This window comes from Hippopotamus amphibius, chromosome 3 (assembly GCF_030028045.1).
Source record: "Hippopotamus amphibius kiboko isolate mHipAmp2 chromosome 3, mHipAmp2.hap2, whole genome shotgun sequence".
Taxonomy (NCBI): Eukaryota; Metazoa; Chordata; class Mammalia; order Artiodactyla; family Hippopotamidae; genus Hippopotamus; species Hippopotamus amphibius.
The window spans coordinates 18,764,451-18,787,829 of NC_080188.1; the positions used below are offsets into that span (position 1 = coordinate 18,764,451).

The window sequence follows — 23,379 nt, forward strand, 5'->3', positions numbered from 1 at the left end:
TTCTTTCCCCTACTTAAAAAAGTGCATAGTGATGTTTTGCTCTCTTTTTAAAAAGAAACTGTGTTGCTATGGATTGGGATAAGGATGGAGATATCCTAGCAGTGATTGCTGAGAAATCCAGTTGCATTTATCTATGGGATGCCAACACAAACAAAACCAGCCAGTTAGACAGTGGCATGAGGTAAGGGTAACTTTTTCTATGCTTTAAATCTTCACTTAGAAATAGCATTATTTGCAAATTTGATGCTACAAATTCTACTTTCATTGTAAAGATGCACTGAGTTATTTTATTATAAAGGAAAAAGTTCATTTTTTAAATTTTTATATATAATCCTATTTTGTCCAGTTAATTAGAATAAAGTTGTTAGAATTATAAAATATAGCTTCTTTAAAAGTTGCTTTCCATGGAACAAACTAAAAAGTCCAAAGAAGAGAGAAAATATGTATGGGAAAATCTGGATATGGGATTGGCTGCAGGCATGGCTAGATCTAGGGGTTTTAATGAAGCAGTTAAGACTGTCTCCATCTCTCGGCTTTTCCTTTCCCTGTATTGACTTCTAAGTCAGACTCTCTTTTTTTTTAATTTTATTTTAGTATAATTGATTTATAATGTGTTAATTTCTGCTGTACAGCAAAGTGATTCAGTTATACATATATATATATATATATTCTTTTTCACATTCTTTTCCATTATGGTTTATCAGAGGATATTGAATATAGTTCCCTGTGCTATGTAATAGGACCTTGTCTTTTATCCATCATATATATATGTCAGACTCTTTTGATGGCCACTGGCAGGTATCAGCTTATACCATTCTTCATAGCAAGTTATGCCAGAGAAAAGAACAAGCCTCTATCACATCACCAGTGTCCACTCAGTTCTTCAAAAGGTCTCTGAATAGGGTAGGCGGGGCCATAGGGTTGATAATCCTACTGGGTGAAGAGTGGGGTGAAGGTGGGGCAGTTCACAAGGGGGAAAAATCCTGGGCAGACAGAATAAATGACAGATCTCTGCTAAAATAGAAACCATTTTACCATATGGAAAAGAAAAACTTTTCGGTATTTACAACTAAGACTGAAATTTTGACCATGGACAAGTTGCTTAACCTCTCCTTAAGCCTCAATTTCTTCATAAATGTAAAAAGTGTATAGTAATAGTATCTGCCTCATGGCATCATGTGGCCTGCAGGTGAACAGGAAGAGATCACACACATACCTTAAGATTAGACTATACTTTTCCAACTTACTTACCAAGCAGTAACAGAGCAGGACCAAACATCACCTTAGTGCAGGTTCCCTTGACCCTCCAAAGTGACGCACGAGACATGCATCCACAGACGATAGTATCTGACCAAGATCTAGTCTTGCTAGGTCCGAGAACCTTCATTTCTTGCTCTGTCCTTTTACACTTAGGTACATCACTTTTCAGAAGGATTTTACACACCCTGTGTGCTTCCATTCAAGAGGATGTTTATAAACATCAAGTACTGCTTCTTAAACCAAATTTAGCATCAGTGAGGCCACATCCTCACCCAGAGAAAAATGCATAATTGATCCCAGGTGTTTCGAATTGGCAACTCTGCCTCCCGCTGTGCATCCTCCCCCCCCCCCCCCCCCCATCTCCATTTCTTCACATCATCTCAGGGTTGTTGTGATAGTTAATTGTATGCCATGGCCAAGCACCAAAATAAGAACCGAGTGAACAGTAAATGTTATTGTAATTATCATTAAGGTAAAATTAAGGGTGTTTTACTGTTGCTATTAATACTTAATGTGTAAAGGCCTTTGGCTATTACTACTGTTTGTTTTTTTGTTATTGATCAACCTAATACATTATGATAGTTAAACAAAATTCTGAATATCAAGTATGCAAAATTTTCTTAAATATTTTGCAAACTCAAGTTTCCTTTAATCAATTTAAATTTCATTTACAAATTTAATCTGATTGGATTCTTTTGCGTACTTCAAACACAATTCACAAAGCATATTCAAATGTAATTATTATAAAACTTACTGCACTGCCACTTAACTATCTTAAATTATTATGTTAACACAGTGGGTTGAATTTATTGCATCATTTTTACTAAATGTATTTTTTATACCTTTTTAAGATTATAGTGGTACTTACCCTTATCCTACTTAGGCCTACAGCAGTAGTCATTTAATTTTTTACCTGGGATACAGAAGTCTTTTCAGAGAAACTCTGAGTACAACATCTGGTTCATCAACCAGTTGATTCATGATTGGATCATGGGACATGGTTATTTCTTCCAAGGCCATTCACACTTGAGGACTAATCATCCTACTCTGCCTCTTTTCAAATTAACCTTCAGTTGTCATATCAGCAAGAATTTTATAAACCTGTGCCTTTCATGTAGGTTGCCTTTTTTTTGTAGCCAGGTGCATTTTCCTAAAATAATGTATTCATTACATTTTTCTTGGCCAGAAATACGTGCGATTATTATACATTGGCCTGATCTGTTAGCATTTTGGGAAACTTCTGTATGTCTTAGTATCTTAGCACACTTTGTAGGACCTTCTAGAGGTCTTATCTCCTAGGAGAGGAGAGATGAAGCCCATTGAATTAGCTCTTCTTTTAAAGACATTTGACTACTTGATCTTCTTGGAATACACTATTTAACCCTCTTTCTAGTTGGTTGTTGTGTGAGTGTTAGCACTGATTAACTAGTGACTGGAGTAATATTGTTACATGACTCTTACTATATGTGACCACAGTTGCTAATCAGACCTTGTTCTTGTCATATAGTTCCTCTTTTCTCTGGTAATATTTAGCTCACTCCAATTTTTTCAATTCATGTTTTCTGAGCAGCAGACTCCAAAACATGATTAGATGTGTAAGGTGTTTATCCCAGGAAATATCTGTGAGGGAACAGAGGGGGGGAAGAAGAGGTTAGAAGAGCCATCAGACCCCAGTGCATGTCTGACCCTTGTGAAGGAGAGAGGAAAGAAAGAAAGTGGGGTAGAAACATCTGAGACTGCAGCACAGTTCTAAAAAGTTCAGCTAGGCCCAGTCTGAGTCAACATTACCATCAAAGGAGTCCTGTGCCTCCCAGGAATGGGCCTTAGCGGCTTCCCTGCCATGCTCAGTGGTTGTCTGGGAGCAGCCCGTGGGAAGGCGTGGTCCCAGCACATTGAGGCGATGGATTCCAGTGCCTAGCAGCTGGGAGCCTTGGTCAGTTACACTTTCTTTAGTTGGAGATATGAGAGGCACCTTCTCAGGGCTGCTGTAGCTACTCAAACTGAGAGACAAATACATATTTATCTTTTATAAAATATGTACTTAATATCTTTTATAAAATATACTGTACACTTAATATATTCAATAGTTATAAATATATATTCACTTGAAATAAAAAATAAATATATATATATATATTCACTTGAAGAAACCTAGTAGCCTGGTATATTAGTACTTCTTATTAAAATTGATCTTTAGCTAAACATTTTATTACATTCACTTATTACAACTAACTTTTCCTATGCTTTAAGTGAATTTCTGTCTTCCAAGTATCATTAGGTTTTCTGGCCTTTCACAAACTCAACTTGTTTCAATCAAATATGTAATTTTTAATGCTCAAATTCCCCTGGTTTAGTCAGAGGAGACTCCTTTAAGGTAACTCTTTTGTCCTTTTATTACTGCTCCCAACATTCTTGAAAGCTGGGATGCTTCCTGAAAACTGTAGCGTGATCTGTCAGTGGTTTGCAAAGTTTAGCTGCATCAGAATCACCTGGAGAGCTTATGAAAACACACAGTTGCGCAAACTGCCAGAGTTTCTCATGCAGTAGGACAGGGGTGGGATCTGGGAACTAGCATTTCTGTAGTTCCCAGGTGATGCTGCTGGTCCTGGATTTGTATTTTCATAACCACTTTTCTAGACCCATTGTGATTTCTTTCCTCAACATATAAATGAGCTGCTCTCCAAGGAGTCTTGATTCCCTTTAGTAGAGAATTGTATAAAAGTTCAACCTATGGGTCCTAGAATGCGCATTAAGAACTGGTGGTAGGCAAACGTGCTTTCTACCTCGTTCTGAGCTTTTAATAGTGACAGAGCTGGAAAATATATGTCCTTTTTCAAGAATCATGAATTCCCAATGATATTTCCAATTTAATATATCATATAGTTGGGCCCTATTTTTTTTAAAGCATGAGATATTATCATCCATTAAGATTTTTACCACAGAGTTACAACTGTCATTAGTAGACAGATGAATAACTACCTCATCATGAGCCATCTCATGAAATTTGAGATTCCATCATGACTGGACTGAAGCCTGTGTTCATCATGCGCTTGTATTTTGTCTCACTGACCTAAGATCATTTGATAGTGTCCCAAAATGTCTTTAGCGCTCTTTGTCCTAAAGCATTAAGTTGTAATTTTGTACTTCAGCTGCTAAGTAGATGTTACATTTATTCATGAAGTACTTTTTAGAAGGCTAGTAGGGATTATGATTGTGAATTGTTCAGTAATTTATATCTTAATGTTACAGGGATCAATTGTCTTTCCTTCTTTGGTCAAAATTTGGAAGTTTCCTGGCTGTTGGAACTGTTAAAGGAAATTTGCTTATTTATAATCGTCAGACATCTCGAAAGATTCCTGTCCTTGGTAGGTTACAGCTGGAAACACTGCTGAATATTTGAGATGCTTTGCATAAATGTAAATTTTAGCACCTCAGATGTCCCTGATATTGCAAGGGAAATTTTGTAGTTTAAAATTAAGACTCCCCTGGTCAAGCCATACATCTATCTAAACTAGAAGATCCATCTTCACTACCTACTAAGAATTTCCCACACTACATAGAACAGGTTGCTCTAGGGTGAGCGTGTGCCTTTGGACACCAGTAGGTTAATACCATGGTTTCCATCTGTCCCTTTCTCACCCAGACTGTGCCTCTGGCATATAATAGCTCATATACATATCAACACATTAGTAGATGAGCTAAAACATTTGTTAATGTCTTGGACAGAGTATATCCAGATTCCTAATTCTGACCCCTCACTCTCTCCAAACGCCAATTTAATCTAGGTGTGGACTAGGAGTTATATTTGCCTCAGGGTCTATGACTGCAGGGTATGTGTGTTTATTCCTTCTTTGACCTTCTTGGTTCAGTCTTTGATTCCCCTAGCCTCTGGTCACTTAGCCTCTGCCCTCTAACTACCCAGGAGGAAACAGTATTGATTCTTTTCCATTATTGTAACATCATATTGGTGAATGGTGAAACAAATTAGCTTAATTACATACAGGTGGCCAGTATAATTTACTGCTAATGCAAGAATTAAATGCTGGAGATAATAGTGCCCACAGAATACTTAAGAAAGTGCCTTTCAATTAAGGACACTTGTTCATTTCAAATTATTTTCACATATATGTATATCTTTCATAGGAATATTTTTAGTGCCCTAGCTAAAACAGTTATGTCATTGATCCATTTGAAAAATTAAACTAAAAAATTTTGAGTTACAGAAATCAGCTTTCACCATGTAAACTATTTGACTTCAGTAGGCATTTTCTATATCCCACTTCATTTACAGGTATAGCCTACCAGTTAACTTATAAACCCTAGAAAATTGACACTTGAGGTATAAGAAAATAATTTGTCAAAGCGTAATTATTTTGTGTCCGTATTTGTCATATATACATGATTTTATATGTGATCTTTGTATTTAATATGAATATTCTAATCTCAGTCTAATTTTATTAACTGTAAAACGGACCTGAAAAGATTCAGGCTAATTATATATTTTAGGTCCTTTAGCTGCCTCTTTCAGAATTAGTTGTGATTTGTGGCTCTACTTTTTTTCCTTTGAAAAATTTACTTTCTTAAAACGAAGGCATTTTACTTTCAATAACAGCTGCACGAATGCATGACCAGCAAGCGATTTTTACAGTAGCTAACATCTGTTATCTTGTTTTGTCTTGCTCTGGTTTATTTCCTTGAACTAGACTAGATATAGGCAGTTCTCACTTTGCATGGCTCTAATATGCATGAGTTTCATTGACTCAATAGTTATAAAGTTTACTTAATATTGCTGGTCTCCCAATAACATGGTTTACATTTCAGTGACCTTAGTATGGTAACTATAATATTAATTGAGTCAATACATGTAAAGTGCCCAGAACACTGTTAAGTAAGCACCCAAAAATGTTAACTGTTATCACTGAAGTTAAGGCTAATCTGAATTCTAAGCACTAGAAGAAAAGGAGAGATTTTCTTCTCCCTTTCTTGAGTATAGGAAGAAGTTTGTCTTTGGCATCTTTCCACCTCTCTTCATGTACTCCTTTTCCCCTTCTAATGTCCATTACTTTGGACACCTGGTTCCAATGTACCACCTAAGTCCCTTAATCTATGATCAGCAAAATGTATATCCCAATCTCTTCTCTGAATGTTCCCTTCACTTTTGTGCTCTGCTCTCCTGATTTGAAATACTGTCTTTGTCATCCCATATATGTCTCTTCCAAACTCTAGACTCATATATCCAACTGCTGACTTAACATCTCCAATGAGATTTCTAGTAAACACTTCAAATTTAATGTCACCAAAACCCATAGTTTTCCCTCTCATCATTGATGGTGTTCCATCCTTTTGGATATTTAAGCCAAACCTTATTGTCATCCTTGACTCTTATCTTTCTTCTATCCTCCATACCTAACCTCCCAGAAAATCTTGTGGGATCTACCTCCAGATATCTCCAGAATCAAGACTATTCTCATCACCTCTACTGCTACCACTATGGTGTGGGGCTCAGACATCTTTGACCTGAATTTCTAGACTCTCCTAACTGGTCTCCCTGCTTCAAATTTTGCTGTGCTATAGGATATTCTCAAGCCAGAAGCCAGAGTGAGCCTTCTGCTTGGAACTCTCCAATGGCTCTCCCTGTCACCCAGGGTCAAAGTCCTCACTCTGGCCAGCTAAACCCTCCAGGACCTCGCCCTTAGAAACTCTCTGACTTCATCTCTTACTCATCTTGCTTCATTTCACAGCCACACTGTCCTCCTAGCTGAGCCTCTACCATGCTCGGCACACTTTCACCTCAGGGTCTACTCCCTTAACAACTATTTATTTAGAGCCTGCCTTCTGCATAGATACTGTATTAGGTTCTTTAAGGGGTTCGTGAATAAAATAAACATGACCTCTGTCAATAACAGCCAAAATAGCTAACACATATAGCATTTCCTATATGCCTGCCACTCTTCTAAGTGCTTTAACTCATTTGATCCTCAACCCTATGAGATAGCTCCTACTCTTATCCCCAGTTTTTGGATGATGTGACTAAGGAATAGAAAGGTTAAGTAACTTACCCAAGGTTTTGCAGTAAGTGGTGGAGCCACTTATTCAGAATAGGCAGTCTGCCTCCAGAATCTGTATACTTAGTTAACCTTGGGACTCTCAAGTATTTATCTATCCCAGGATCTTCAACAGATGCTGCCAGTGACAGGCATGTGATTTCCACTCCAAAATGTGGCTTTTGCACTGACTACATTGCTCAATAAAAAAGCGTCCTGATACTTAGTGGCTGTCTAATATCCCTCACTAGCCAAATGAGTCAGTTCTTAACACAAGTCTCACCAAGGTGCATTCATATTTGTGCCTCAGTATTATCACGATCGTTGTACATCCCTTAGTTATATACGAATCATCAAAACTGTGGTGTTGAATCTGCTTATGCCAAGGGTCTCCCACCCCACGAAGCTGAATATAGTAAAGATAGCTTTAATGCTTTGAGATTTAAGCACATCATTGTGCTTAAGACATTATTATGATAGGTTTGGTTATATGGTAAACTTGTCGAGGGGTGGGATATCTTTTTATGTTAGGACCTATGCTCATATCCACATAAAAAATTAGAAAACACGATTGCCCTTATATGCCTTTATCTTGATTTACAACTTGGTAATAAACTGGTTTAAATAAGGTTGCTTAGACACTAACTGCTTTGATGAGATTTTAAATTCTTTAATTTCCATAGTATATTACCTAAACTTTCAGATTAACATCACAGATATTTAAATTTTTTTTTGAGAAGTCAATATGTATAAAAATCATCTCTTTTTCAGGAAAACATACTAAGAGAATCACATGTGGGTGTTGGAATGCAGAAAACATGCTTGCTTTAGGCGGTGAAGATAAAATGATTACCGTTAGTAATCAGGAAGGTGACACGATAAGACAGGTAATACAGTAACATCTCTTTGGTCTGCTATATTCAAATTTTCCTCCAAAATGAAGTTTGTCTATCAAACCGATCTATAAAATTTAAAAATCTCTATGTGACATATGTATACAATAACTTCATATTCTAAATGTCAATTTTTTTTAATGTATGAGGACATATTTCTTTAATATGAATACTTTATCCAAATATCCTCCTTTGTACATTTCCCATTGGCTAGTATTAGCACGGATTATCAGCTCTGTGGTTTTAGTCAAACAGTATATTTGTGAAAAAACTTATATGTATTTTTTATATATATGTATATTTACAATGTGAATGTTAACAACTGGACTCAGTCAGGTCTGCCTGATTCTAAAGCCCACTCCTTTAACTGATATGTTAAATTGCTTGCAAACTAATGCTAATTAAATTTAATTTTAGGATTAACTTTTACTGCTGTTCAAATTTCCCAAGATTGATTAGATCTTCAAGGCTCCTCCTGAAGGGAATTTGTATTACCCATAGCTATATAATCTCACCAGTGGCAAAATTTCACTTTGGACTTGGCTTATGATTTATCATTTCTAGAGCAGTATTGACTAACACATTCTTTGAATACCTGCTAGTTATGTGGCACTGTGCTATGTACTGTAGAAGAAATATGAAATATGACTATAGAAGAAATATGAAATATGGCCCTATATTAGCTATGTATTGCTGCATAACAAATTACCCCCAAAACTTAGCAGTTTAAAACAACAAACATCGCTTTGCAGTTTTTGTGGATGAGGAATCCAGGTGCAGCTAACTGGGTGCTTCTGCCTCAGGGTCTCTCATGAGGCTGCAGTCACTTTATCAGTCTGGACTGCAGTCTAATCTGAAAGCTTGACTGGGGACAAATCTCTTTCTAAGCTCATGTGGTTGTTGACAGGCAGGCTGTTAGGTTCAGGTCAGTTCCTCTCTGGTCATTGACTGGAAGCCTGCCTCATTTTCTTGCCACATGGATCTCTCCATAGAATACCTCACAACCAAGCAGCTGGCAAGAGAATAAGAATAGTCATTCAAGACTTAAGCCACGATCACTAGTGGATAACTTGATCTCAAAATTATTTTTGTTGTATTCTGTTCTCTAGAAGTGAGTCACTAGGCCCAGCATACACTCAGGGGCCAGGATGGGGATTACACAAAGGCATAAACACCAGGAGGTGAGGATCATTGTGGACTATCTTATAAGCTGCCCACCATAGGCCCCCTACTCTTAAGAAGAGAAAACTAATCATGATAAAATACATATGACCTTATATGATTATCAAGTTGTGTGATGTAGCTTATAAGTCCTATAGCATTTGTGAGACAGAGGAGAGAAATGAAAGTTGGATTGCGAATCTGTAAGAGAGAAGATGATCTAAATCAGTCGGGGTATAGGCTAAACTATTGTAACAATGAGACTCAAAATTACAAGGACTCTAAGAATATGGTAGTTTGGATAGTTTTTTTCTCTTTTTTTTCCCTCATAAAACAGAAAAAGGTAAGCAGGTTATCTATGTCTCTCTGCTTCTCAAGGTTGTATAAAGTCCCCCTTCCTTGCCTCCCCTCCCTTCCTTCCATCTTATAGCACCACATTTCAGCCCCAGGGAAAGGAAAAAGAGAAGTGGACCACAAGAAATTTGTAAATGACCTGACCTGGAAGATGCAAGCATTATTTCCATTCATATTGTATGACCAGAACCTAGTTATATGGTCACACCTAACAGCTGCCAGGGAAGCTGCAAATTTAGTCTGCCTGGGTGATCCTGTACCTGCTAAAATGTGTTTTAATGGGTATTGTAAGACATTTAGCAGTCGCTGTCATTCACTCCATGCAGAGCAGAACAAAGATAAGAGGAAAAACTTATTACAGCTTGTTCGTGGCTTGTTCAGGATTGGACTGACTGAAGATTTGGGCTTTGATTGAGAATTTATAGAAGATGAGCCTGAGAAAGAAAGTTGGTTCTTATATCTGGAAAGCTTTGAAAGTGAGGTAGAAGTAACTCAATCATGTTGAACAGACCATAGCATGATTACAGTGGTTCTTAAGGAAGATTAATCTGGCATTACTGTAAAAAAAAAAGTTTCTAGAAATCTTGTAATTTTGATCAATATGTATTGATGTCCTTTAGAATTAGAATGCTACAGGTTCCCCCATCTTATATCCATATTAGACATTATCAGTAGATATTGGCATTTTTTTTCTTCACTGAATCAAGACATGACCTTAGAATACTTTTCCACACGTAACATCCTGGGAAGCCACTACCACTGAGTCATTATTAATGTATAAGACAGCTATTCTCCATTTTTAATCCCCAAGAAGTATGCTTCCAGAATTTGGCATACTACTTAAGTTATGATGTAGTAAACAAAGCATATAAGTATTGTTTTGTGTGGTATTTTCTTTGAATTGCTTTGACTTGGCTATTCTGCAGAGCACTCCAGTGTAACTTGTGTGAATTTATCTTTATCTTGCAGAATCTGAAGATTGCTGTCTATCATCAATTCTGGAAAGTTCTTAGTCATTGTCTCTTTGAAATTCACCTCTTGCCCTTTCTATTCTCTTTCTGGAGCTACTGTTAGACATATGTTGGATCTTCTCATACCTCTTAATCTCTTTCATTGTTTCTTTATGTCACTCTGTGCAATCTTCAGGATAATTTCCTTAAATCAGTTCACTTATTCTTTCTTCAAATTTGTCTAATCTTCTGTCTATCCTATTGAGTCTTTTTATTTTTTTTCAAAGAGTTTTATTGAGATATAATTGACATACAATATACTGCATATATTTAAAGTGTACATTTGATTTTTTTCTTATTAGTTATCTATTTTATACATATTAGTGTATATACATCAATCTCAATTCATCCCACCCCCCCACCCCTACTTCCCCACTTGGTGTCCATATGTTTGTTCTCTACATCTGCGTCTCTGTTTCTGCCTCGTAAACCGGTTCATCTATACCATTTTTCCAGATTCCACGTATATGCATTAATATATATTTGTTTTTCTCTTTCTGACTTACTTCAGTCTGTATGACAGTCTCTAGGTCCATCCACATGTCTACAAATGACCCAATTTTTTTTTTATGGCTGAGTAATATTCCATCGTATATATGTACCACATCTTCTTTATCCATTTGTCTGTCGATGGACATTTAGGTTGCTTCCATGACCTGACTATTATAAATAGTTGAGTCTTTTTATTTTAATGACTCTACTTTTTCTTTGTAGAAGGTACTTTGTAGTTCTTCTTAAAATCTGCCAGGACTTTTAAAGAAAGTGTTGTCTTATATTTATGAGTCCTTTTATGTTTTTAGCTATTTGAAAAATATTTATTTTATGATCTCTTTCTGATAATTCAGTTCTTTTTAGTTCTGCTGACTCTTGCTCTTGAACCATTGTTTGTTTGTGAGTTTTCTCATTTTGGATTGTGAGTTCATCTCCAGCAGGGCTTAACTGTGGAAGTTTTTTGCAGTCTTTGAGGTGGCTTTAGATTCATTCTTGCCAAACACTGCAGGGAGTTTCTAGACCACTCAAAGTATAACTTTGGACCTTACACCACAATGAGCATAAGAAGGAAAGTCCTTGATTTGAAAAGACTTTTTTCTGACCCAAAGCCCAGCTTCGGTCAAATGGGCTTCTTTATTGTCTCCCTTTACCAGCTGCCGCTCTGAATATCTGCAGCATCAGTTTCCATACACACTTTGGTTTTCAATTTAAATTTTGTTTAGGATCCTTGAAAATCTTTCTAACCTTCTTTCAAGCTTATCTTAGCCATTTAATAAGATACGTGTTCAGTTTCATCTAGAATTTCTAGAAGTTTGTAGCAATGGGATTTTCAGGTTGCTAGCCCAACCTATAACAGAAATGAATGCAAGTTATCTGTTTTATTAATAGAATGAATTTGAGTGTGGGGTTTATTCATAGTGATAGTATTTTCACCCCTGCAGACACCAGTGAGATCAGACCCTAGCAACATGCAGTTTTCCATGATGAAGACTGATGACCGAACCTCCACCACTGAAAGCACAGTAAGAGTTATAAGTCAAATCCAAGCTCAAATTATTTTAGTAATTTTGTAGGATATACTGTCTCCTTTTCTAGGATGGTTCAGAATCTATAGTGATAAATTATAGTCCGTCACTTATTAAACCAACTTAGGCCCCAGTTTCTCAGGCGTAAATGTTGTTTTTGCTGTCACGTAATATCACAGCAAATGAGGGCGGCTTGCTGTTACACTTGTTGTTGCTCTTCTTATTCTTATGTTCTAGCAAAAACAGTGGGGGCACCTTCAAAAACAAGAGTATTGATTTCTACATCTTTTTTTAAATTTTCACTCTCTCTAATGCAGGGACCAGAGCTCTGGAAATTATAGTTTTCTAATACCTTAGATTTGTTTTCCCTGCCACATTTTAACATTCTGAAATCCAGATGATTTTCATAATCAACAAGAATATATTTAATGAAGTAACGTTTCTTTATTGCTTAAAAAGTTGTTAAATTGATAATGACTCATAATTATAGCATCTTAGAATCAAGGAATTATATCAAAGTGTTTCTCTTTATATATGTGTGTGTGTGTATCTCCATTACCCTTAATGAGCCCAAATAAGTAATGTACTCTTTTCTCTCCCCAACGCAGTTACACCCTCAGCTGAGAGTTATAGTTAAGTATTGACTTGTGAGTAACAGAGGGATGCTAGTCTAGCCACATTGACCAGTGCCCTGCAGGTGATGGAAAGAATGATGATATAAAAAGCTGAGCAAAAATGAGAAGAAAAAAAAAAAGCTGAGCTAGATTATCCACACAACTGTGGACCTGTAGTCCCACATGGCTCAAAATCCAAATCAGATGGCCTTAGGATAGAAGACTGTCTATACTCTGAATGTGAATTCAGTTTCAGTGGAACTGTGTCAGGCTTACATTGCTGTAAGGCACAGTACTCTTATTAGAGGTATAGAGAATTTTAAAAAGTTATTCCATCGAGCTCTTTTAGTGTACTTCCAAGAGTATCTTGGATATGTGTAAAGCCAAGGATCCTTCCCAGACTACATATTAGGAAAACATTACAAATGTTCTGAGTTAGTCCTGTTGTTACTTACTAATTTATAACATTTAACACTCTAAAATTTGGCTCAGTGTTTTTCTAAATAAGGTCTATGCTGTTTAGATTTGTCTTTTCGAGAAGTACTGAGTAATTGATTTCATGATCTCTTCTTTTCTGGCAGATAAGTGTAGTGGTTGGCAAGAAAACCTTGTTTCTTTTCAACCTGAATGAACCAGATAGCCCAATTGATCTGGAGTTCCAGCAGCGCTATGGCAACATTGTCTGCTATAGTTGGTATGTACACAAGCTCATTACAGAAAGATACCCCTGTGTTTTTCCTTACTAATTATATGTAATTTTTGTCTGTAGAATTTTCACTTCTCTATGTAACGTTTTCTGGATTACAGTCTCCTATTTAGTATGTGAAACTACCTAGCATATTATCTGGCAAATAGGCCCTTGATAAATTATATTCTCTCATTCCTTAGTTTTAAGGTATTTGCTTATTTACTGTATTGCAAATGATAGTTAATCTCCCTTTTTACTGTATTATTGCCTTTGTTACTATAGGTACGGTGATGGCTACATAATGATTGGTTTTTCACGTGGAATTTTTGTGGTCATTTCCACTCATGTTCGAGAGATCGGTCAAGAGATATTTCAGGCTCGTGACCATAAAGATAGTCTAACCAGTATTGCAGTATCACAGACCCTTAACAAAGCTGCTACATGTGGTGATAACTGGTAAGTTATATTCACATATTCCCAAGAAAGCTTATATTCAAGAGATTCAGTAAGACATTAACTGATGTGAATCTATCAACCATACTTGCACTATTAAAATATGTTTGCAGTTGAAAATTCCTAAGATGCCTTTACCTCTGCCTTTAACACTCAGGGTAAAACCTAAAATACTAAATGTGTACTAAATACAAAACCTAAAATGGAGTATGCTTTAAAATCAATCTTAAAAACAAAATAGGTGCTTCTGGATAACATGGAGTAAGCATACTCCACCCTGTCTCTCTCACTAAATACAGCCGTAAAACCTGAACAGAATCCATGAAACAGCTATTTAAGGATTCTGAAAGGTAAATAGTAGCAGGCAGATTGGAGAAGAAGGCCAGCATTTGAAGTATCACTGAGCCAGCGGTGAGTCTCCCATTTGTCTTCTGGTCTCTCTCAGCCAGGACTCAAGGCTTCCTGAAACCTGGACATAAGCACCGGAGCAGAGACAGAGAGAACTCTGATAGAAACCCTTTAGTTCTGGCTCAAGTTGCAGGAAAGAGAACTCCTAACGCTTAGAGAAAGTTGGGGAAATCCCTCAATTTTTTTTCTTTCTTTCTTCTCTCATGCCCCAGCCACCAAGCAGTCTGAGCATGGTAGTGACAGCAAGGACCCACAGGCACCTAAAACCCTGATGGAGGGTAACCTTCCTCTCCAATTGGAGAAGCTGTGGTCCCAAGAAGGTGGGCCATACCCTTGTTCTTTATTTTTCTCTCTGTCCTCTCACTACTTGGCTGCAGGTAGAGGTGCAGTTGTAGGAAGTACAAGGCAGAGCAGAGGAACTAGAGTCCCAGCTTTCATGCTGGAATACCCAAATGGGGAGCCCCAGGGAACCAGAATATACCAGGGAGGTCCTGGAGAAGGAGGAATTCTGGAAAGCAACCCTATGAAGATATTTATGAACTCCCAGGTTCATCCAAGAGCTACATGTGCCTGTCACATCCTAAACACATATCAAAGACTTTGAGAACTGAACTAAGGGATAGGTCATAGCCCAGGTCCTATATTGGCCACTGAGTGAGCCATGCAGGGACATATCTGAATACCACTGCAAGGGCTTTGGAAGTGGAACTGACATTGAAACCATAACCCACAGAAGGCTGGTTGACATGTGTGGCCTGAACCCAACTGGGCTGATTGCGTGCTAAAAAAAAAAAAAAAATTAACCTTCTCCATGGGATATAAACAAGACAGAGTCTCATAACATAATATTCAAAATGTCCAGAATATAACCCCAAATTACTTGACATATGAAGAATCAGGAAAATTTCAACTCACTTGAGAAAAGGTGATCAAAAGACACCAATGCCAAGATGATGCAAATAGCAGCTGTTATAAAAATGCTTTAAGAGGTAAAGGCTAACATTCTCAAAAGAGATGGAAACATAGTCTCAGAAAGGAAATAGAGCCTATAAAGAAGAACCAAATGGAAATTCTAGGACTGAAAAAATAAAATTAATGCAGTGTATGTAGTACTAGAATGGAAATCACAAGGTAAAAGAGTTGGTGAAATTGAAGATAGAACAATAGAAATAGCAATTTGGAGCACAGAGGGAAAAAGATTGGGAAAAAAAAAATAAGCAGAGCCTCAGGGACCTGTGAAACTACCAAAGATCTAACATTTGTGTCTTAAGAATCTCAGAAATAATGGCTGAAAACTTCTCACATTTGGCAAAAGACATAAATCTATATATTATAGAAGCTCAGCAAACCCCAAAAGGATAAATCCAAAGAAATCTAGGCCCAGACACTTCGTAATCAGACTGCTGAAAACTAAAGGCAAAGAAAAGATTTTGAAAGCAGCCAGAGAACATTTTGAATGACAGCAGATTTCTTACCATAAACCATAGTGGCCAGAAGAAAACTCGCAACATTCTTTTTTTTTTTTTTTTTTTTTTTTTTTTTTACTCGCAACATTCTTAAAGTGCTAAAAGAAAAGAGTTGTCAACCAAACTTCTCTCTATATCCAGTAAAAATATCTATCAGTAATGAAGGTGAAATAAAAACATTCTCAGATGAAGGAAAATGAAGAGAATTTACCACCAGCAGACCTCCTCTAAAAGAATTGCTGAAGGAAGTTCTTCAGATAGAAGAAAACAGGTGATAGAAGGAAATTTGGAACATCAAGAATAAAAGAAGAGCAACAGAAATGGTAAATACCTGGGAAGATAAGATGAAGGTATTAGAAAGTAGGGGAGACTGTTGGTCACAAGGGCTGTTGGTAAATCACATCAGGAATTCACATGTGCTTGTGACTGTGGGCTGCTATGTAGGGCATGCATGTACATGAAGGACTAGTGTTAAAGTCCCTGCAGGCCACTTGGCCAAACAAAGTAGATGTTGGGGCATCTATATCGTGGTGTAGTTTAGCTAAACTCTCAATAGACTTGGACAGTGCTATAAACCAACTAGACCTAGCAGACATCTACAGAACACTCTACCCAACAACAACAGAATACACATTTTTTCCAAGCCCGCATGGAACGTTCACCAAGGTAGACCATATCCTGGACCATGAAACAAACCTCAACAAATTGAAATTGAAATCATACAAAATGTATTCTCTAACCATCATGTAATCACACTTGAAATCAGTAACAAAGACAACAGGAAATTCTCTCAACACTTGGAAATTAGCCAACTTCCAAAAAATTCATAAGTCAAAGAGTAACTCTCAAAGCAAATTTACAAAATACATAGAACTAAGTGAAAATAAAAATGCAAGATATTAAAATATATGAGAGGCAGCTAAAGCAGTGCTGAGAAGAAAATGTACTAAATTCATACATTGGAAAGAGAAAAGATCTCAAATCAATTATCTAAGTTCCTACCTCAAGAAACTAGAAAAAGAAGAGCAAAATAAGCCCAGAGCAGAAGGAAGAAAGTAACAAAGACCAGAAATTAAAAATTTTAAAGTACAAAAAGAATTTAACAAAAAGCTGAAGTTTTTGAAAAAACGGATAAATATCTAGCAAGGATGACAAAAATAGAAGACACAATTCACCAGTATCAGGAGTGAAATAGAGGTATCCATACAGATCTGAAAACCATTAAAAGGATAAGGGAATACTACAAACAACTCTACACTCTTAGAAATTTGACAACTTAGAAGATAGGAAACACAGCTCAATGAAAAAATGGGCATAAGATCTAAATAGACATTTCTCCAAAGACATATAGATGGCCAAAAAGCACATGAGAAGATGCTCGACATCAATAATCATTAGAGAAATGCAAGTCAAAGCCACAATGTGGTAGCACCTCACACCAGTCAGAATGGCCATCATCAAAAAATCTAGAAGAAGTAAATGCTGGAGAGGGTGTGGAGAAAAGGGAACCCTCCTACACTGCTGGTGGGAGTGTAAATTGGTACAACCATTATGGGGAGCAGTATGGAGGTTTCTTAAAAAACTAAGTATAGGACTATCATATGATCCAGCAATCCCACTCCTGGGCATATACCCAGAGAACACCATAATTCAAAAAGACACGTGCACTCCAGTGTTCATTGCAGCACTATTTACAGTAGCCAAGACATGGAAGCAACCTAAATGTCCATCAACAGAGGATTGGGTAAAGAAGATGTGATACATATATACAATGGAATATTACTCAGCCATAAAAAAGAACAAAATAATGCCTTTTGCAGCAACATGGATGGACCTAGAGATTGTCATACTGAGTGAATAAGTCAGACAGAGAAAGACAAACATCATATGATATTGCTTGTATGTGGAATCTAAAAAAATGGTGCAAATGAGCTTATTTACAAAACAGAAATAGAGTCACAGATGTAGAAAACAAACCTATGGTTACTGGGGGGAAGTGGGGGGATGGATAAATTGGGAGACTGGGATTGACATATACATACTACTATATATAAAATAGATAACTAATAAGGACCTACTGTATAGCACAGGGAACTCAACTCAATATTCTGTAGTGGCCTATATGGGAAAAGAATCTGAAAAAGTGATATATGTATATGCATAACTGATCACTTCTCTGTACACCTGAAACTAACACAACATTGTAAATCAACTATATTACAATTTAAAGAAAAAGAAGATAGGAAACAATTCTTCAAAGGTCACTACCAAAACTCAACCCAGATGAAATTGGTAATCTGAATTAGCCCTGTAACCATTAAAGAAATTGAATAGTAATTTTAAAGCTCCTGAAAAATAAATCTCCATGTCCAGGTGGTTTCACTGGAGAATTCTACCAAACATTTAAAAAAGAATTAACACCAGGACTTTCCTGGTAGCACAGTGGTTAAGAATCTGCCTGCCAAGGCAGGGGATACGAGTTCAATCCCTGCTCCAGGAAGATCCCACGTGCCACAGAGCAACTAAGCCTGTGCACTACAATGACTGAGCCCATGTGCCACAACTACTGAAGCCCGCACACCTAGAGCCTGTGCTCCACAACAAGAGAAGCCACCGCAATGAGAAGCCTGTGCACTGCTACGAAGAGTAGCCCCTACTTGCTGCATCTAGAGAAAGCCTGTGTGCAGCAACGAAGACCTAACGCAACCAATAAATAAATAAATAAATTTCAATAACAACAAAAAAAGAACACCAACCAACTTCTCTACTTATTTTATAAGGCTAGTATTACCCTTATACCAAAGCAAACAAATGTAATATTAAAGAAGGGAAGGAGGGACGGAAGGAGAGAGGAAGGAAGGAAGGAAAGAAAACTAGAGACTACTATCTCTCATGAACTTAGACACAAAAATCCTCAACAAAATTGTGCAAACTGAATCCAGCAATGTAAAAAAAGAATTGTACCTCATGACCAAGTGGGATTTATTGCAAGTATGCAAAGCTGGCTTAACATTCAAAAATCAATGTAATTACTATATCAGCAGTTGAAGAAGCAAAATCATATGATCACATCATTTGACACACAAAAATTTCATGAAATCTAACACCTATTCATAATAAAAACTTTCATCAATTTAGGAACAGAGGGGCATTACCTCAGCTTGATAAAGAACATTACAAAAAACCTACAGATACCATTATACTCTATGGTGAAAGACTGAATGCTGTTCCCCTAAGACTGGGAACAAGGCAAGGATACCCGCTGTCACAACTCTAACTCAATCTAATATTAGATGTTCTAGCCACTGCAGTAAGGAAAGAAAAAGAAATAAACCACATCCAGATTGGAAGGGGAGAAGTATAACTATCATTATTTGCCGGTGACATGATTGTCTATGTAGGCAATCCCAAGGAATCTACAAACAAACTCTTAGACCTAAACCTAATAAGTGAGTTCAGCAGGGTGGCAAAATACAAGATCAACACACAATCAATTGCATGGCTATGTACTAACAATGAACATGTGGAAATCAAATTTAAAATATACTATTTTTAACCACTCCGACAAAAAAGAAATACTTAGATACATAATTCACAAAATATGTTCAAGGTCTGTATGCTGAAAATTATAAAATGCTGCTGAAAGAAATCAAAGAAGATGCAAATAAATGGAGAGACATGCTGTGTTCATTGGGTGGAAGACAACAGTGAAGATGCCAGTGCCCTCCAAATCAGTCTATAGATTGAATGAAATTCATAGCTGCACCCCAGCATGGTTTTTTGTAGATATAAACAAGCTTATTCTGAAATATATGTGCAAAATCATAGGCCCTAAAATAGCTGAAATCAATCTTTTAAGAATAATAATAAAATTCTACCTGATATTAAAATTTACTATGTAGCTGCAGTAATCAAAGCCATAGATTAAGGGTAACAGAATAGAGAAGCCAGAAATAAACTCACACAAATATGTACAACTGATTCTTTTTTTTTTTGGGGGGGGGGGGGTAGGTACACCAGGTTCAATCATCTGTTTTTATACACATATCCCCGTATTCCCTCCCTTCCTTGACTCCCCCCCTCGAGTCCCCCCCACCCTCCCCGCCCCAGTCCTCTAAGGCATCTTCCATCCTTTAGTTGGACTCCCTTTGTTATACAACTTCCCACTGACTATTTTACAGTTGGTAGTATATATATGTCTGTGCTACTCTCTCGCTTCGTCGCAGTTTCCCCTTCACCCCCCGCCCCCTCCCATACCTCGAGTTCTCCAGTCCATTCTACAACTGATTCTTAACAAAAATGCAAAAGTAATTAAATAGAATTAAAATAGCCTTTTCAACATATGGTGTTAGAGCAGTTGGATATCTGTACACCAAAAAAAAAAATGAACCTGAACCTAAACCTCACACCTTAATCAAAACTTAACTCAGTGCATCATGGGCTTAAATGTAAAGTGTAAAACCATGTAGAACAGAAAATCTTTTGGATCTAGGGCTAGGCAGACAGTTCTTAGATTTGAAACCAAAAACATGATCTATATAAGGAGAAGTTGTTAAATTAGGCTTCATCAAAATTAAAAACTTTTGTTCTGTGGAAGATTCTGTTAAGAGAATGAAAAGATAAGCAGCAAAATGAGAAAAAACATTTGCAAACCACGCATCTAACAAAGGACTAGTGCCTACAATACATAGAGGGCTCACAAAACTCAAAAGTAAAAAACCAACAATCCAAGTAGAAAATGGGCAAAAGACATACATTTCAGCAAAGAGAATATACAGATGGTAGATAAACCATGAAAAGATGCTCAGCATCGTTAGCTATTAGGGAAATGCCAACTAAAACCAGTGAGGTATCACTATACATCTATTAGAATGGGTATAATTAAAAATACTCAGTGATAACAGCAAATGCTGGCGACGGTGAGGAGAAATTAGATCATTGCTGGTAGGAATGTAAAATGGTATAGCTACTCTGGAAAGCAGAGTAGTTTGGCAGTTTCTTAAAAAAACTAAACATGCAGTTGCGCTCCTGGCCATTTTCCCCAGAGAAGTGAAAACATGTTCACAGAAAAACCTGAATATGAATGTTTATAGCAGTTTTTTTTTTTTTTTTTTTTTTATTGGCTATGTTGGGTCTTTGTTGCTGCACGTGAGCTTTATCTAGCTGTGGCAAGCAGGGGTTACTCTTCGTTGCGGTGCGTGGGTTTCTCATTGTGTGGCTTCTCTTGTTGCAGAGCACAGGCTCTAGGCGCTTGGGCTTCGGCAGTTGTGGCACATGGGCTCAACAGTTGTGGCTTGCGGGCTCTAGAGTGCAGGCTCAGTAGTTGTAGCGCATGGGCTTACTTGCTCCGCAGCATGTGGGATCCTCCCTGACCAGGGATCAAACACATGTCCTCTGCATTGGCGGGCAGATTCTTAACCACTGTACCACCAGGGAAGTCCCTACAGCAGTTTTATTTGTAATTGTCAAAAACTAGAAACAATCCAGATGTCTTTCAGTGGGTAAACGGTTAAACAACCTGGTATATCCATGGTGTGGAGTACTACTCAGCAATTAAAAAAAACAAATTATTCATGCACACAACAACTTGGGTGAATCTCCAGAAAACTATGATTGCAAAAAGACTTTCCCCATAGGTTTCATACTGTATGATTTCACTTACATAATATTCTTGAAATGATAAAGTTATAGAAACAGAGAATAAGACTAATGGTGGCAGGAGGTTAGGGATAGCGCTGGGGTGTGGTGGGGAGGAAGGAGGTAAGTGTGTTTATAAAAGGGCAACACAAGGGGCCCTGTGGTGATGGGAACAGTTCTGTGTCCTGACTCTGGTTTTGGCTCTCAGAAATCTCATGTGTGATAGAATTGCGTAGAACTACACACACACACACACACAAAGAGAGAGAGAGAACAAGTAAAACTGGGGACGTCTGAATGAGATTCATGGAATGTATTAATGTCAAAATCCTGATTATGTTATTATACTATAGTTTTTCAAGGTGTTACCATTGGGGAAAAGGTAAAAGGTACACAGAATCTCTCTGTTATTTCTTACAACTGCATGTGGACCTATAATTATATCAAAATTAAAAGTTTAATTAAATGAAAACAATAAGGAAAAATATATAAGGGGGAAACAGTGGGAGGGAGGAGAAGGGAGGAAAGACAGGAAGAAAGAAATATTGCAACTATTAGGTCCCAACGTCATGCTGCACAGCTTTCATTTGCGTTAGCCTATTTACTCTTCCCAATAACCCTGTGAAGTAGCATTATGCCCCCATTTTTCAGTGCTTTCCACCTAGCCTTGTGATTCCAAGTCGGATGCTCTTTCTATTATACCTCACTTCTTTTTGTAGGAATGAACTCTTGGCTCAGTTGGGGGTGGGGGAGAGGACATATTGCAAAGACAAACCTGTTTCCGCTTGCAATCATCAGTACTGCTCAGGGGAATGTTTTCCTACTCAAACTTTTCTTCAGGATAACTTAAACCTCCTTGTTCCTGAAGCTGTAGATCAGAGAACTAAGCTGGGCACAACCCCCGCGCCACATCTCAACAAACAAACAAAAATTTAAACGATAAAATATAATTAAATATAGAAAATTTAATATTTTCTTACCTTAACCCAGTAGATCCTTCTGTACATTCCCTTTTGAAGAACACTGACCTGTTCCATAGCTTATAATTGTTTGTGAACAAAAACAGTTTAACTTAGTGCTCATATTTAAAGTATATATTTTTCATTTTTCAGCATTAAAATCCATGACTTGGCAGAATTAAAAGACATGTATGCTATAATCAACCTGGATGATGAAAATAAAGGTATTGATTTTTCTGTAGCAGATTGACATTTTGTCGTTTCGATTACAGACAGTAATATGTTTGTTACTGTATGGTTTGCATTCAGTATAGGAGGATTAAATTTAACACCTTTCACTAGAGTTCCCTAAAATAGCCTCCTTATTTTACTAATTATGTTGAATCACACTCCTTGACTAGAAGGATATAAGTCCATTTTGATTCAAAGATTTCTGGTGTTTTGTCTCAAATCCAGTTGCAAAAACTAAATTCTTATATACCTTCCCTTTGAGTCAGTGTTGAATGAATCAGGGCTCATGTTCATAAGCCAATCCGTGATGAATGTCCTAGTCTAAATAAAGACTATTTATTTTTAAAATTTGAAGATTTTTATGCCTCTGGTAGCTTAAGTGAAGACATTTGCTTGTTTGCCTGCAATAGTATATCTGTTTTTTAATAATCCTTTATTTTGGTCATTATTTCAGGGTTGGGCACCTTGTCCTGGACAGATGATGGTCAGTTGCTGGCACTGTCTACCCAGAGGGGCTCGCTCCATGTTTTCCTGACCAAGCTTCCCATTCTCGGCGATGCCTGCAGCACCAGGATTGCATATCTCACCTCCCTCCTTGAAGTCACCGTAGCCAACCCTGTTGAAGGAGTATGAAAATGGTGTTATTTTTATTTATTAATAAAATCAAAACAGTTTCAGCAGTTG

The 23,379-nt window shown here is 37.2% G+C and overlaps 1 protein-coding gene across 5 annotated transcripts in view; it reads left to right on the top strand.

The window, feature by feature from the left end:
• WDR19 (WD repeat domain 19) overlaps nt 1–23,379 on the top strand; it is an 89,861-nt gene that overhangs the window by 6,058 nt on the left and 60,424 nt on the right. For 3 of the 5 annotated variants that reach the window (XM_057728414.1, XM_057728415.1, XM_057728418.1), the window contains exons 4-11: nt 56–181; nt 4,510–4,625; nt 8,076–8,191; nt 12,156–12,236; nt 13,435–13,547; nt 13,824–13,997; nt 22,618–22,688; nt 23,150–23,322. In XM_057728414.1, coding sequence (XP_057584397.1) covers nt 56–181; nt 4,510–4,625; nt 8,076–8,191; nt 12,156–12,236; nt 13,435–13,547; nt 13,824–13,997; nt 22,618–22,688; nt 23,150–23,322 — 970 coding nt within the window. Of the gene's footprint in view, nt 1–54; nt 182–4,509; nt 4,626–8,075; nt 8,192–12,155; nt 12,237–13,434; nt 13,548–13,823; nt 13,998–22,617; nt 22,689–23,149; nt 23,323–23,379 lie in introns of those variants that run through there. The other 2 variants (XM_057728417.1, XM_057728416.1) reach the window with 2 other exon arrangements.